Raw genomic sequence first — 17,928 nt, 5'->3', positions numbered from 1 at the left:
GCCCTGCCCCCTGTTGGGGGGGGGGATGGGCTCAGTGAAAACCGGTTTTGGGGGGCTTTTGTTCTCTGGTGGCTTTCCCTGGTGGCTTTCCGTGTCTCTTCAGGAGTCAGAGTAGAAGAGATCATTTCCAACCCTCTGCCTCAGAGCAGAGAGATTGCAGTCTGTTCTTCAATGAGCTCTCCAGGCCACACTATCTCTGTTTCTGTCTGTGCTGCTATAAACTGCAGCATCCTAGGTTGTGCACCCCTCAGCAGGGCTCCCAGTCCTCACCTCCAGGTCAGGGCATGGGGGCACGTCTCTGCCCTTTGTGCTTCTAACACCACAGCCGCCCCCAGTTCACACGCACAGCCCCACCGCTCCAGGTTTCAGTCTGGGGGGCTGCCCTAAAGTCCTTTCCCCGCCACAACCGGTCTGTGAGTCTGTGCCCCATCCCCAGCATGGGAGGCTATCGCTCACTGGCAGTGCAGGATTCCCACGGCTCCCTCCCCCTTCCGTTTATCTTCTGATATCTGCCGCAGAATCAGGGCTCCCCGCTTCATACCTTGAAACCAACCGTGTGCAATATCCTGTTTGTAGAGATCCAGATCTATCTTCTTACATCTCAGGCTGATTTCGTGGGTGTTCAGAGTGGTCTGGTAGATATCCAGCTCAATTCAGGGGACCAGTTGGAATAGGGTCCCCTAGTCCTCTGCCATCTTTTCCTCCTCAATTCTACAATTAGTATTTCTGTACGATTGTTTATAAAGTAAGATTTTATTAGAATTCTATCACTTAAATGACACAGATAAGGCTTTTTCTATACAATTATTGCATACATCTGTGGATGAATGTTACTTTTTGCATAAATTCTATTCCACTGTTTTATTTATCTGAACACTGAGAAACTTTATTTGCGTATATGTGTGGGTGAGTGTTACAACAATAAGATTTTTACACCAGTCACTCAATGATTTGAACTTCCAAATTACGTGCCAAAATCAGCTGTGAACTCTCATCTGAAGTTATTTTTTATAATATTTCAACAAACTAGATGTTGTCTTCCAATTATGCTGAAAGTAAAAATTTTAGAAACTGCTTAACTTTCAAAAGTATTTGTTACTCATTCAGGTTATTTGCTTTCTCATTTTTAAGAGGTACACCTGTTAGAAACTTTACCAAGATTTACAGAGTAATTATAAAATACATCTGCAAATTTTTTCCACTAAGAAGTACTTTATATAATATGGTATATTATGAGAGGATTGGAAGCATTGAAATATCACTTACAATATACTGTTACCAATATAATTTTTTGAAAAATGCTTTTATTCTATTCTGTAGTCATTTCATGGAAAACACCCATCATTTAACCTATTTGAAAGAGTTAGTCCTTATTGTGAAACCAATAGTGTTTCTTTTTTTAATTTTTCAATTCAAATAAACATGTTACTATATATTTCAAGGAGTATTATAAATACACTGAAAAATAAATTCCAGAATGCTAATTCAAAAGCTATTTTACTAGAAGCAGCCCTTTTGATTTAAAGTGTTGTATGTTTAATGTAATGAATCTGCACTTTAAGTTAGAAAAAAAATTTTTAAATCTACATGTTACTTCTAACTAATTTAAAATAATGCAATATAATCTGTGTCAATGATCATGAAGTTACTTAGGTAAGAAGAATATGATAAAAAGAAAGGTTTTCCTTTGGTAAATGTGCATGCTCATGCATGTTAAACTCCAGTAATTGGAATTAGAGTGTAATTAAATAAAAATAATGCATATAATAGAACTAACTTTATTGATGTAATAGAAATATACTGCTGAAAATCATTCTAGTAGCTAGTTTAAATTGTATTTTTTGTTAATAAGAGGTAGGGAATACTAAATATTTTATAAGATGATGTAAGATGATCGACTTCAATTAGAATAAGTATTTTATAATGTGGCATAATTTAATAGATATTGAATAATGGAATTGAATAATGCTCAATACACCTAGGAAATATTATGTAAGATATTGATCTGTGGGTTTAAGCCAGTACCACTAAAAAATATTTGGTATTCCCAAACAACATGTAGTTATATTTAAATTAATGTGTCACTAAACTGTACTGTTTTGCTGTTCGAAGTCATTTTCTTTCCATTTAAATAAAAATCCTAAGTATGATTATTGAGACTATACCTTGCTTTTCTCTCTCCAGACTATCTCTCGAGAGCATTACATTCTTTCACAGAATGAGCAGAAAATTCCTATTTCCGTAGCTCACTTTACACAATATATTCAATTTCTGAACAACCCAGCATTTCTAACACCACAGTTATTGCTTAAGAGAAAGAAAAAGGCAAAAACAAAACAAAACAAAACAAAAACCAGAGAGCCTTAACGAGGCTTTATGGTGGCTTGTTTCATTGTTTCTTTCTTTGAAACTGTGGAAAGTTTGAAATCTCAGGGTAATGCTCTGTAGTAAGGTGCTGGAGGAGGGAGCCGTCTTTTTTTTTTTTTTTTTTGATGTAGTGTTCCATGATTCATTGTTTACATATAACACCCAGTGCTCCATTCAGTACATGCCCTCTTTAATACCAATCACCAGGCTAACCCATCCCCCTACCCCCTTCCCCTCTAGAACCCTCGGTTTGTTTCTCAGAGTCCATAGTCTCTCATGGTTTGTCTTGCCCTCCGATTTCCCCCCTTCATTTTACCCTTCCTACTATCTTCTTTTTTTTTTTTTACGTATAATGTATTATTTGTTCAGGAGCCGTCTTTTTTAGAGTAAGAAAGAGACTGTGGAAAGAGAGGCAAGTAAAGGAACCTACATGATGCTATGAAGAGTATTCATGGGTTTGAAGATGTGAAAATTTAGCCCTTTCCTTTTTTATTTGTTAGGTGGCTACCTAAGATAAATAATAATAATAACAACATCTTTTTTTTTGCAGCTGTCGTGAGTGCCATCCCTGTGCCAACCCTGGAAAGTGCCCAGTACCCAGGAATCCTTCCATCTCCCACGTGTGGATACCCCCACCCACAGTTTACCCTCCGGCCCGTGCCATTCCCCACACTGTCAGTGGACCGAGGTTTCGGAGCAGGAAAAAGTCAGTGTAATGCATTTTCCTTTCTTTTTACTAAGAACAAATGAATAATAACCAAGCATGTCTTGTTAAATGTATCGCATTTTAATATTCTCATCCCTTGGGAAAATTGGTTTACCTCTGCCCTGGGTCAGAATCAAAGGACCAATTCTCTGGGAGTCTTTCCATAGACAATGTGGGAAGCTGTGGGGAAACAAAGATTAACTGGTTCAGTAAAACAATGATGTGATGGGTGCTTGAACTTAATATGTTGTCAACTAGGAAATGAATAATCAAGTGACTGTCCTCCAACATATTCTTGTGTAAGTGTCTGTTGGTTCTATTTAAAAGTGTATCATTGATTCCTGATAAACCGATATTTAAATGAATGCCTTAGCTTTCTTTAATTAAATCAATTAAGCAATATCTTTTGACTTTTAATTAATAATTGTTGGAGAAAAAGATTTCCAAAGGAGTAATTCATTTGTTTTTGTATTATTATTACTTTTCTGATTTTAATGAAATATAGGTGACATAGAACATTGTGTAAATTTAAGGTTTACAATGTGTTGATTTATACACTTATGAATGACAAAATGATTACTACCATAAAATTGGTTAATGCCCCTCTCATGTCACATAATTGCCATTTCTTTTCTGTGGTGAGAATGTTTTAAATCTACTTTCTTAACAACTTTCGAGTATATAATACAGTATTATTAGCTATAATCACTATGCTGTACATTAGATGCCCAGAACTTAATCATCTTATAACTAGAAGTGTGTACTCTTTGACCAACATCTCTCTTTTTTCCCTATCCCCCAGATCCTGGTAACCGCAATTCTAGTCTCTATTTTTATGAGTTCATCTTTTTTAGGTTCTATATATAAGGGATATCATATAGTATCTTCTTTCTGTTCCTGACTTATTTCACTTAGCATAATGCTCTCAAGGTCCATCCATTTGTTGCACTTTCTTTCTCATAGCTGAATAATATTCCATTTTGTATATATACCACATCTTCTTTATCCATACATCCATTGATGGATTCTTAGGTTGTTTCCATATCTTGGCTATTGTGAATAATGCTACAATGAGCATGGGAGTGTGTATATGTCTTTAAGATCTCATTTTCATTTCCTTTGGATATATACCCAGAAGTGAGACTGCTGGATTATATAGTAGTTCTATTTTTAATTTTTTTTAGGAACCTTCATACTCTTTTCCACAGTAGCTGCACCAATTTACATTTTCAGCAACAGTGCACTCTTTTGTCCACGTCCTTGCCAGCATTTCTCTTGTCTTTTTGATGATAGCCATTCTAACAGGTATGAAGTGATACCCCATTGTGATTTTGATTTGCATTTCCCTGATAATTTGGTAAGGTCAAATACCTTTTCCACATATTTGCTGACCATTTATATGTCTTGTTTGGAAAAATGTTTATTCAGTTCTGCACATTTTTAATCCAACTTTTTTTGCTATTGTATTGTGTGATTGTGTTACATATTTTGGATATCAACTGCTTATCAGATATGTGGTTGGCAAATATTTCCTCCCATTCTGTAAACTGCTTTTCATTTTGTTGATGGTTTTCTTTTAGCTATACAGAAGTTTTTAATTTGATGTAATCCCATGTGTTTATTTTTGCTTTTGTTGCCTTTGCTTTTTGGTGTCAAATCTAAAAAGTCATTGCCAAAACCAGTGTCAAAGAGATTACCCCCTATGTTTTCTTCTAGGAGTTTGACAGTTTCAGGTCTTAAGTTCAAGTCTTTAATCCATTTGAGTTCATTTTTGTGTACAGCATAAGAAATCCAGTTTCATTCTTTTTCAAGAGGCAATTCAATCTTCTCAATGCCATTTATTAAAGAGACTGCCCCTCACCCCCCAGTATATTCTTGGCTCTTTGGCATAAATTAATTGACCATGTATACAGGGGTTTATTTCCAGGCTCTCCATTCTGTTCCATTGGTCGGTGTGTCTGTTTTTATGTCTATACCATACTGTTTGACTATTATAGCTTTGCGGTATAGTTTGAAATCAGGAAGTGTGAAGCCTCCAGCTTGCTCTTCTTTCTCAATATTGGTTTGGCTATTTGGGGTCTTTCTGGTTCCATACAAATTTTGAGATGGTTTGTTCTATTTCTGTGAAAAATGCCATTGGATTTTTGATAGAGATTGCATTGACTCTGCAGATCACTTTGGGTAGTATGGAAATTTTAACAATATTAATTCTTTCAAACCATGAGCATGGAATATCTTTCCTTTTATTTATGTCTTCAATTTCTTTCATCAACATCTTATAGTTTTCAATGTAAAGATCTTTTTCCTCCTTGTTAAATTTATTCCTAAGTGTTTTATTCTTTTTGACACAATTGTAAAAGGGATTGTTTTTCTTAATTTCTCTTTCTGATAGCTCATTAGTAGCATATATAAATGTAACTGATTTTTGTGTATCGATTTTATATCCTGAAAGTAGTATTTCATTTGTTTTAAGGGAAGTAAGTATGGAGAGAGACTCTCAATCTATTATATACACTCTGGTGGTTTCTCCTATGCCATTTGACTTTTTTTTCTTCTTCAAGCACAGCATTTTAAAATCAATTTTATGGCTTTCTTCTCTTAGTTAGGAACAGGTGACTCAGCAGCTCATGTGAGATAGGATGTTTTGTAATAGATAAGATGGTAACAGCAATAAAATATATTTGTGAGGTAAGCTATATTTTTTCCAACCCAACAGGGCCAGCTCTAAGAAATCATAAATCATCTAGATGTAGCAAGGTTAGAATTAAAAGGCATCAAAAATCTGACAAGAGAGAATGAGATTTATTTTCCCTTTTCTCACTGCACATCATGTCTACAGAATAGAGCTGTGTGCAGAAACTCAAGAAAAAATAGTTCCCCAAACCATATTGAACAGCATTAAATGAGAAAGATATGGGAAGTCCAAAAACCAAAATTTCCAAATCCTAGGACAACTAGGAAGGTGATTCCAGTCAAAGAATTCAGAACCACAAGTCCCTTCTTCAGCTTCTGAAACAAACTCTCCCCAGCAGAAAAGAAAGGATTATAGTTTTTGCTTAGTTTTTCCCTCATCACATCACTGTCTGCTGTTTTCTTTTTATTTCATCTATATTCTCTGACTTTAGAGGTGTGAGAAGGATGTGTAGCATGACCTTTATCTCTTCACTACACAAGACCAAGTCAAGCCAAAGTTCAGTACACTTTATTAAGGAAATTAACTATTTTATTTTATTATTTTTTAAAGATTTTATTTATTTATTTGACAGAGAGAGACATAGCGAGAGAGGGAACACAAGCAGAGGGACTGGTAGAGGGAGAAGCAGGCTTCCTACAGAGCAGGGCGCCCCATGTGGGGCTCGATCCCAGGACCCTGGGATCATGACCCAAGCCGAAGGCAGATGCCTAATGACTGAGCCACCCAGGCGCCCCTTAACTATTTTATTTTACTCATGGTGTATTCCTGTCATTTCTTTTTCTCCTGTAAAGATATAGTCTCCTTCTGAGAACTCAGCATCCCATTTACTCTTTTCTTTTTCTCTTGATTTGGTGCAATGTGCAAAACTGTCTCATTGAATCATAGGCATAGTCATTCCAGAAGTTAAATTTCAATGAAAAAGAAAATAATAAATGAGCTAGCATAATTTTTTTTTCCTTTCCCCCTTGGCCAAAATCAGTTACATGGAGAAGCTCAGTACCAATGGGATAGGGAAGTATATACGCCACCCAACATGAACTAAGGAATTCACAGGGGAAGGGTGAGTTGTGAACAAATAATACAGTTTATCACAGATTACCATTCACCATCAGGACTTTGTGTGAGTCACCGTGTCTCATCTCAGACTCTATGCAGATTCTTCTACCGTGGATGTATTTGTTTCTTAGGCTGCCATAGTAATGTACCATAAACTAGGTAGTTTAAAATGACAGAAATTTATTCTCTCATAGTTCTGGAGGCTAGAACTCCAAAATCAAGGTGTTGTCAGGGTTGTGTTCTCCCCAGAGTCTCTAGGGGTGGATCCATCTTTGCCTCTTCCAGCTTCTGGTAGTCCCAGGCATCCCTTGGCTTTGTCAGCTAACTCCAGTATCTGCCTCCTTCAGATGGCCATCCTCCCTCTGCCTGAAGAGGTCTTAGAGACGCAGAATTCTAAGGACATATTTGGAGGCCACAAACTTTTATGAAGAGAATTGCGTCTCCCAGAAAGATATGTTGAGGTTCTAACCTCCAATACCTGTGAATGCGACCTTATTTAGAAATAGGATCTTTTCATATGTTACCAAGTTAAGGTGAGTTCATGCTGAGTTAAGGTGTGTCCTAATCCAATATGCCTTGTGTCCTTAAAGAGAAGAGACTCAGACACACAGGAGAAGTTGACCGTTTGACAACAGAGGCAGAGATTGGAGTGATGCATGCACAAGCCAAAGAAAAATAAATGAACTAGGTTAAAATGTGTTTTTATTTGTGGTTAAACACTACAGATTTGTTTATAGCTGTGGTTAGAGTCTCACGTGCCACTCTGGTGCAGGACTTTGATAGTAGAGCAGGCTGCGTATATGTGGGGACAGAGAGGATACTGGAAAGCTCTGTACCTTTCACTCAGTTTCGCAGTGAACCTAAAAATGAATGAATGAATGAATGAATGAGTAAAAAAATAAATGAATAAAAGAAAAATTTAGTCTCTTTAGGAATTTTTAAAATTTTGTTAACTTATTTAAAAGTAAGGATTATTAAATAAGGGTAGTTATACATCTATAATATATAATGTAAACATAAAATATATAATACAACTATTATATAAAGTTATATAAGTAAAGGATTCCTAAAGAGTGCTTAACTTAATTTTTGAACTTGATCTAAAAATCAAAAAGCATGGACATATGACTCCTGGCCAAAATTTCACAGATTTTTTAAAATATATATTCAGTCATACATCAGGTAATTTTTGAGCAAAAGGAATGTGCAGTGCAAAAGAAATAGGCACAAATATATGTTTCCACGTGATGGCTTAGAAAAGGAAAAGAAATAAGCACCTCTTTTCTAGGAAACCAAATATTCTCTAAATCACTATCAGAACCAGTTAACTTCCAGCCATTCAATACTGGTTTCTAAATGCCTTGGAGACCACTAAACATCCCTGTTCTTTCTCAAGCAGAAAACATTTCATGACTCTGGCTGGAGATGTCTTATTAGTCACCTTGAGAAACAACCAAAGTCACACATAGGAAAAGAAAAATTTGTGCCAAATGTGGAGACTCTCCTTCCTCCGAAGTTATCTGAAAGACCTTTGAGTTGCACAAGAAATGGATCACTAAAACTCTGTTCCCAAAGAGCTGCTCCTTTCTGAAAGTCACAAATAAAGCTGAATTTCTCTCCTACCGTGAGAAAAAGAAAGTTGTAGGATATTGTACATTTGCATTACACACATTTGGTGATCCACTAATAAAGATTTATATAGTTCTGATGGACAATTACCTCCTCTTCCTACTAATAAACTGTAGTTCTGGTCTTAGCCTCAATAGGCAAACTCCCTGGGGAACAAGAAACAGTGCCATATTTTGAAAACTTCAACCAATAGATAGCCTTGAGGCCCGATTTCTACAAGTCACTATAAGCATTTTCTCATCCTCGAAACAGGTAGATACCAGAGGTTAGATGATTTTTACCATTCCTTTCAGTTTGGGTGTTGTCTTAGTGAGAAGGCTGGTCAACCTCACCCATGTTATTTTTCTGTCCTAACTCTCCCCCAAATTGGAAATCAAATAATAGATGGGACTTGACCTAGATAGAATCATGGGCACAGTGGAGTTAATGAATTTCTCTCTAGGGTCTATGCAAAAATCCACACTGTCAGGAACTGGGGTTACTCAGGAGTATTGCACAGTTGTTTGTTCTGAGATTAATGAGTGAATTAGGTTCCTTAAGTGTTCCTGTCTCAAAGTCTTTGCGTAGAGTTGCCGGCATACTATATTTCTTTCAAATACTACAATTTGAGATAGAAGAAAAATCCTCATTTCCATTTTTGCAATATTTTTGCCAGTTATTCTGTAGCAATTATTTATGTGTTAACATTAATTATCATAAAGTGCCTTGAAATTTGACTCTGCTGTGTAATCGTACGCTATTTGTACAATGGCTTCCCACTATTTCATCATTTGAAAATGAGTGCCTTGCCAACACTTATTTGATTCTCCCTTTCCTTTCGGAATTGCAGGAAGGCTGTGCTTGGTGGGCAAAGGGAGGTTTTCTTTGCTTTCCAAGCTCTGAAATACCATGTCACTGAGCCAGTTTGTTTCACACAGGTGTCCTGATGCTGACGACTAAACTGGCCAAAGGGCTCTTCTGATGTGAGGGCTTTGCTCCCGGGGAGCCCTGGCTATTGTATTTAAGAGCTTTGACTGCCTCAAATATCAGCCAGTTCTGAAAAGCATTTCTTTTGCTCCCCATAAAATATAAGAATTATGAAGTGACTATGGAAAATCGGTACCTTGTCCATTGTATTAGATATTAATTAAGCAAACTTGTCATTTTTGAACAAAATAGAACTAGTCCCTTATGGATTAGTGATGTATTTGGTCTCTCATTCCCACCTAGCACATTAGATTAGGCACTTTCCTTTCCACTATGTGTGGTACTAAGGATTGATTTTGCCAAAGAGCTTGTCCATATGTGTGGAGCTACCATTATTTCCCTCAAATGTGTTCCCAGTGGGAATCATGGTGACCAGTTGAAGACCTGGGAATGAAGGACTAGTCATGTGAGCAATGCCATTAAAGAGAATAGGAATGGGAGTGACCCCCAAACATTCCATGATGTCATCAAAATTCCTGTGAAACCTGAGGTTTTTGAGAAACTAAATTTTGGAAAACTAAAAAAGTGCATGTCAACTTTATTAAGCCTAATGTCACAATAATATTTTAACATAGATCTTTTTCATTTCAAAAATGTAGAAGAAATAGAAAAGGAAAATATGAAGGAATAAAGAAGCACATCACACAATATATTATTTCTTTAGTGGCTAAAGCAGTTTTTAAAATATGATATGGATTTATTACAGTCCATCTTCAATAGAATTACTGAGGGCAGATTTCTGTAGAAAATTGTGAAATTTCTTTCCCTGGAAAGATATTTCTAATATGGTGGTATGGACCTGTAATAAAAACTGGCCCATTGGTAATGAAGAGGGACCCAGACATAGGTTCCTACAGCCTCTTCTCTCCGATCTAGAGCTAAGACATACTGTGTTGTTATTTGGATATTGACCATTGGTCATTTTCTCCTTTAGATTAAATATGAGTCCAGAGTAAACTGGAGTAATTTTCTTTGTTTATATATTTGTTTGTAATCTCTACACCCAACGTGGGACTCAGACTCAATGACCCTGAGATCAAGAGTCACATGCTCTTCCGACTGAGCCAGCCAGATGCCCCTAAAAATATAAAGGAAAGAGAAACAGGTGTTCTTGTATTCAATCAAGACTGCATAATTTGAATACAAGAACACCTGTTTCTCTCTCCTTTATATTCTTCTTCTTTTATTTTTTTAAGATTTTACTTTTGAGTAATCTCTATGCCAAAGTGGAGCTTGAACTCACAACCCTGAGATCCAGAGTCACATGCTCTACTGACTGAGCCAGCCAGGCACCACTCTCACAAGCAATTTAGCTCCTTATAAACACCTACCTGAAGCCTCTATCCCTTCTGCCCTTATCTGAGAACCCACGTCACCAAGGATTTGCCTTAACGTTTTCCTTGCAGCCCCACCTTTTAACCTTGATATTTTGCATGCATGTGCCCCTCCCCTCCGTGATAGGACTTCCTAGCTTAGAGACAAGGCACTTCTGAAAACTCCTCTTGCCAGAGTTCTATCCAGTTTGCTGTCTTGATTACATTTTCTTTGTTTGAAGAAATCTTTTATCAAGTCTTTGCTTTTTTACTAGCTCTGGTGGCTGGGTGGCTATATCCTGTCCTTGGCCAACGCTATGTTTCCCCTGCCTCTATCTTTGAGTGAGGTAAGCCTGAGTCTTCTTAATGACCCAGAGGATCTCTAACCCTTTCTGAATATAGAAAAATGAGACTTAATACCAAATACCCTCCGAAGGCACATTTCACTTCTGCATATCTTTAATATAATGTCTTGATCTTTGGTATCTTTAATTTCTACTCCCTTGAGCATTATCACATTTTCTTTCTAGCTCCTCTGCCCTTTGCTGACCTCACTGAGCCTCCCAGAGAGTTGTCTCAAAATTATCTCCCAAACTAATTATCTCAAAATATTTCCTGGTTAAAAATTCTCTTTCAGAAGTGAGATATAGTATCTTCTTTCGCTGCATTTTTTCCACTTACCCAATAGAACTTTCTTTCAAAAATAAATCCTCAGAAATATCTTATTTCATCAACACTTATACTGCCAATGCAGCTCTTTGCATTTACAGTTTCACCTGGACCTGTTGATTTTGAATACGAATGATAAAGTCAAGTCACAGTGTCCTTATCATAAGAAGCTGCCTTGCCAATATTTTAGTCCCACTCAACTGTGTTCTCTGGAGAAGAGGTATGTTTCTGTATACGGAGCTGTCCAAATGCCCAAAGGCGATCACAAACGACTACAGGAAACCTCTTCAACTATAGTAATCTGACTGAAAATTACAAGGTTTGCTACCAAAGAGGAAAAATTACAATTCTGCATTCAGGCAACTTGTTCCAGCAAAGTCATCTCTCATATAACTTTTGAGCTGGATGTGCTTCTTTTTTGTTATGGAAGACAATGATAGTGGCTATTACCTGTATCATTTTATTAGCAATGCCTTGAACACCTGGTAACTCTGATTTGTTTGACAGTTGACATGGCATGTTTAAATCGCAGAAAAAAATTGGCATATTGGCTAGTAGATAATAATGCAGCTGTAGCTGAGTTTGGGATATTGAATTTCACTGGCATTGCTACTTATGAAAGGAGAAATAAATAACTCTTTTTTCTTGCTTCATCACTTATGATTACAGGGCCCTGCCAGTTCAGGCAATAGAGTCAATGCTGCTGTGTATACTTTACTGTTCTTCCTGCGAGATAGATCCCTGTCTTGCTGGATCTATTTCCACTGTTATTTAAAGGGGACATGCTATTATATCCCAGAAACATATGAATGAAGAGAAAGGAGAATGTTCATAACTTGAAGAAGAGATTGGCCAGATCCTGACTTATTTCTCTAAATGGATCCAGCGGCCCTGCAGCTGACTTAGGGAAAGCAAGCCTTGTCCTGGAATAATGAATGGCTTTTCTTGTCTCCATTGCAGCAGTGAGTGAAGGACCAGCCACCCAACAGCCACCGATGTTGCCCCCAGCACAGCCTGAGCATCCCAGCAATGAGGAGGCACCAAGCAGAACCATCCCCACAGCCTGTGTTCGACCAACACACCCACTCCGCAGCTTTGCTAATCCTTTGCTACCTCCACCAATGAGTGCAATAGAACCGAAAGTCCCTTACACGCCACTCTTGTCTCAGCCAGGTAAATGCCCGTTTGTTCATGTTCAAAATAGTTATCCTCCGTGCCTCTCCTTGAGTGCATGAGGGTTCCTGCGAAGGCAGGTTGCAATATGTCTGTCACCACTGTAGGCCTACCCAGTGTGCTCCTGTCTGGTACTGATGGTGATAGTGCAGCTTGTAAGGATTTGCCTTGGCAAGGACTGGCTGGTTATAGGTGCCTTTTATTCCTTTGTAAATTCGTTCATCAATACTGAACACTGCTGGAAACATTCCTGGTTCTTTAGTCAGCCACATGGATCCTAGAATTTAAGGCTAGACACCAAGACTAGAGGTAAAGATACAAAAGTCTGAAAAAACCACTTTTTAGAGATATGCGTGGTAATTCCATAATTCTGCTTTGTGCCTTTCAATAGTCATCTTCCAGAGGTTCTTATTTCCAAGTTCCAAGGCCAGAAAGGGAAAGAGTCCAACTTCTTAATTTTAGAAATGACAAAACAAACACTTAGACAAGGAGTAACATCTCTCTGGTAACTGTGATAGTGTGATTTATGAGAAATACGTATTTGGTCATTCAGATGATCAAAATATAGTTTCATTTATATTAGGTCTTCCTCCACAGTTTCTGGGTACTCTGGAGCTCACAGCTGCCAAATCCTTAGAATTTCCTTAGTGATAAGGGGATAAAGGTATCTTTAGTTATGTTAATGAACGTGACCTTTGGTGTTTTTTGTTTGTTTGTTTCCTTATGAACATGACTTTTGGACAACCCCCTCAAGGGTGGGGCTGGTTGCCAGGAACACAAACTACATGATTAGAGAGTTGGAACTTTCAGTCCCACCCCCAACCTTCTGGGAGAGGAGAGGGGCTGGAGCTGGAATCTACTGATGACCAATGACTTAGTCAAGCATGACTGTGCAATGAAGCCTCTATAAAAATCTAAGAGGACAGGGTTTGGAGAGCAAACAGGTTGGTTTACATGTGGAGATTTGGGGAGAATGATGTGACTAGAGAGGGGATGGAAACTCCATGCCCTTTCTCCAGACCTCACTCTATGTATCCCTTCATCTGGCTGCTGATTCATATCCTTTATCATAGCCTTTAATAAACAGACAGACACGTTTCCCTGAGTTCTGTGAGCCACTCTAGCAAATGAATCAAACCTAGAGAGGAGGTCGTTGGAACCACCAGTCTGTAGCCAGTAGGTCAAAAACACAGGTAGCAGCCTGGAGCTTGTGACTAGCATCTGAAGTCGGGGGTAGGAGACAGTTTTGTATGGCTGAATCCTTAACCTGTGGAATCTGATACTATTTCTAGGTAGATCATATCAGAATTGAGTTGAATTCTGCTGGTGTCTGAAAATTGGTTGGTGTTGGTGGGACAATCGCCCCCCCCTCCCAACGCTGGAGTTAGGAACACTAACCTTGAAGAACGCCTTTCTAAGAAGATCAGTTGGCAGAGATGAGAACCAGAGTCCCCTATTCCCAATGCAGTGTTCATTTTATTGCCTCTGTTGGTATCCAGTGATGCTAATCTGGAGTTCCTCTTCATTTCTGTTAGGGATTAGGGGGGAGGAGGGAGGACAGAGAAGGAGAGAAGAAGAAGAAGGAAAAGAAGAAGGAGGAAGAGCAACAGATGGGATAAAAAGCCAAAAGATAGATATGTAGATACATAAAGAACTATGTAGTGCTTAAAATTATTTGAACGATTTGAGTAATTCTTAACAGCCTCAATATATCAAGCATAAGATAGCAAAGTTCAGTGGTCCCAAGTACAAAGAGCACCGGTGATAGACACAGCTGGATTGGCCAGTCTGTCATTTGGCAAATATGTGTAAGTTTCTGTTACTCAGATCCATACCCACAGTGCTATAGTCACTGCATTAGTTCATAAGCCTCATGATGACTGCAAACACTAAAAAAGATACAATTGCAATTATGAATATTATCTTAATATTAAGAATGTTTCTTGTTCCTGGTACCATATTAAGTGATTTGTGTTCATGCCCTCTAGTGTTCTGCCTTTCCTGTGGTGTGTGGTACAGATGCTCAGCTACCAGCTAGCCCTGGGAGGTGGAGTGGAGCTCAGGGAGGATGTGGGATTCCAGCCCTTGGGATGTATGAAGGAGGTTTCTCTGACACATAGGTTCAATGGATGCCATGACTTTGTTTCACAGGGAATAGCTCTTCTAACCCAAAAGAAACCCACACTAGGATTTAAAGCACATCTAGATCGCCCAAACCCCTCTCCCCATCCTCCACATCTATACACTCCACACACATTATGGGCAGAGTCTGCTACTTTATAGTGCCCTGAAACTGTGAAGTCTTTGCTAATTGAGACAAGGACAGTTGGAAGCAAGAGAATTCAGTTAACGAAATTCCCATGTCAAGAACTCACTTCCTGGTGATTTCTGGTTGCACTGTTTCCCACTGCAGTACCAACCAAAAGAATAGACCTTGGAAATGACTGGTATTCAGCCCTTTATTGAACATGTATTATATGCCTGGCATGCATATGCAGACTTGTAACATCACATTTGACCCTCAGAGCAACTTTGGGAGGTAGCTGCTTTCTTAACCCCGGTTCATGGCTACGGAAACTGTGACACAGTTAATTTAAGTAACATTTATGTCTGCACAACTACTGACCAATGCATATTCTCCCGCTCTTTTTGCCTACAAGAAAGCACAGGTTCTGAAATTTTAGGAACTCATTTGCACCTGTTAGTTTGTTTCTAACTTATTTAATGACAAAAACAAAGATAGATTTTTTAAAAAACTTACTACATCAAATCATCCCAAAACTGATAAAAAGAAAAATGAGAAACATCTGAAATAATTTGAATTGAGGAATACCATTTCCTCATAAGCCTTCCTCACTCACATTTTAATGAGGCAAGAGGTTTAACTGTTTTATGAGGAAGAACACCAATTTTATAATATCAAAAAACTAATGCACCAAAGTACTTTATACTGTTAACTACTGTCTCTAGTTGGAAGTAAAGATTAACTATGTTATCACGGTGAAAAAAAAAAAAAAGATGAAAATAAAATCCTGAAGTCACTTTCATTTAAATGAAATTTTACCATAGCAGAAATACTTGCTTTGGAAAACAACATTTGGAAATCAACCCATGCTCCAGAGGACTGTGGTAACAAAGAACCCTAATTTTAGAAAGAACATCTGACAATAGACAGAACAAAGCACTGGCATTGTTATTTACTACTTACTGTTTTCTTCCAGTTACAAATAATAGGAAAGCAACCTTAAACAAAGTCTGGCACAATGTAGCATAAATAAGTGTATTATGTCTTTAAAAGATGGGAAATGGAGTCCTTTCTGCTGTCTCTACACCCGTTCTCTCAAAAAATAAGCATATCTGAAGAACCATTCTCTGATCTAATGCCATGCAGGCAAGACCTCATTTTCTTTTATTTCCATTGTACACTTAAGAGCCTTCTTTTTATTAACTGTCTATCTCAATTTAACTATCATTCTTGTTTTTATTTAAACTATTTCTTAAAAACGATCTCTTATTTTATATTTTCCAATATCTTTGGGTTTTTGGTTGATTATATATTTTTCATGGTTCTCCTTTAAATGCCATCCTCCCCCACTCACCTTGAGGCATATCCTGCCATCACTTTGGAATTATTAAATGCCTTTCCTTTTCATGTTTCTCCTTCATTGTCTCCCTGTGATTCCTGTTCATTTCATAATGTCTTACCTCATGATTTTCAAATAAGTTCTCCCTGCATTGCTTCTGACACATGGTAAATAGTATGCTTTTAAGAAAGGGCTGATGTTTACTTATTCTAATAGAAAAAGAAAATTAGCAGACTGACAAATGTATTAGCTGTGACATTAACTACATGCTTCTTAGCCTAAAAGATGAAATACTTAGAGCTTTCAACAAATTTTAATTCTAAGAAAATCATTACTTTAGTCAAACTGATTGATGAAGTAAAGTCATTCTCTTGTTGGCTTAAAAAAATACCTCAAATAATTTTACTTCAGATTTCACAATAAAGGACTGAGTAATTTCTAATGAATTTATCTTTACTTACTTCAAGTAATTACTTTAGAATATGGTAATGTGAGGCATTGCTATAATTTTTAAAGATCACACCAAATGCGAAGCTCCTTCTGCTTTGAAACCACTTAAATTAGGATCAATGAAGAAGCTCTTTCCCTACTCATATAATTGTGTGCGGTTTTTTTAAAGGCAGCATCATTGATCTGTGCCTCAGTTGGACTTCCAATAAGGCATGCGGAGCTGTGTTTGCGGGATGTGAGGTATAGGGCAGTGCATACTACGCAGTAACTGTCTCCACGGAGTTGGGGAGATTTTTGCGGTATTTTTATAGTGAGTGGTAATTAGAAAGTCAGCCGGTTGTCATAACGACTGAAATTCTGCCTACCTGAAAACACAGATTCTTTCCTTCATTTTTTTTTTTTTATTTCCACCTGCCAAGTTAAAATTTAGCTTACTAGACGAGAGTACTTTATGGTGTTTCTTACAATTTCATCATCCCCTTATGATAAGGTAGTTCCGTTTCTTAACGCTTCACAGTGAATAACTGTGCAGTCTTTATGCATTTCAGGGAGGCTACAATCACTGCACTTTGCAAATCACAGATGTGGACATAGAAGTGATTTGGCTTCATCCCCTTTCAGGTTAAATAGAAAATGTTTGATGGAGTGTTGCGCTTATGGCCTTATAGATCTGACATAAATTCTACAAAGGGCCAAGAGAGGGTTTTTGGTTTTTTGTTTTTTTCCTTCACTAGTAAAAATTCCTTTTAGCTGTGAAATGATCAGCTGCACTTTAAATGAACCTGGATTAGGAGACCATTTGTCTTCTGAGGCTGTAAATCTAAAGAGAAAGAAAGTGTGACCTCTTAAATAGCGACTTTTATACTAAATAGTGACTGTTTTACATCAGCCCCCTGGAGTTCTTGCATCTTTGTCAAAGGGGCCCATGTGCTTTATTGCCCTCCATTTACACATTGCATTTCCACACGTTTTCATTTATAAAAGCAAAAACCTAGAACATTCTGATCTTTCCAATCTTCAAGGGATCAATATGTCAGTGGACATGACAAGACCAAAACTCATTTCATTGTACTACGAAATTGAGTTTGATTTTCCCTCTGCAAATTGTGGCATGTGCTTCAATTTGTCTGAGGACTGAGGACAAGGAGTGGGCGGAGGTGGCTGGACAGTGGACAGGAAAGGCATTTGATTTATATTTTATGGCTGGTTGGGAAATCATGTGTTCCTGCTATAACCTGATCTTTTTGACAGGCCTCATTTCAGTAAATACGCTATCACACAAAACTGCCAATAAATTACTATAACACATTAACACAGTTG

General features: G+C 37.7%; 1 protein-coding gene across 1 annotated transcript in view; it reads left to right on the top strand.

Moving 5' to 3' along the window:
* DCC (DCC netrin 1 receptor) overlaps positions 1-17,928 on the top strand; it is a 1,045,570-nt gene that overhangs the window by 1,006,654 nt on the left and 20,988 nt on the right. Inside the window, exons 25-26 of the mRNA XM_081802524.1 lie at positions 2,918-3,073; positions 12,362-12,574. Of these exons, the coding sequence (XP_081658650.1) occupies positions 2,918-3,073; positions 12,362-12,574 (369 nt within the window). The remainder of the gene's footprint in view (positions 1-2,917; positions 3,074-12,361; positions 12,575-17,928) is intronic.

This window comes from Leptonychotes weddellii, chromosome 13 (assembly GCF_054177405.1).
Source record: "Leptonychotes weddellii isolate Sample4059 chromosome 13, ASM5417740v2, whole genome shotgun sequence".
Lineage (NCBI taxonomy): Eukaryota > Metazoa > Chordata > Mammalia > Carnivora > Phocidae > Leptonychotes > Leptonychotes weddellii.
This window is presented reverse-complemented; position numbering and strand designations above follow the sequence as displayed.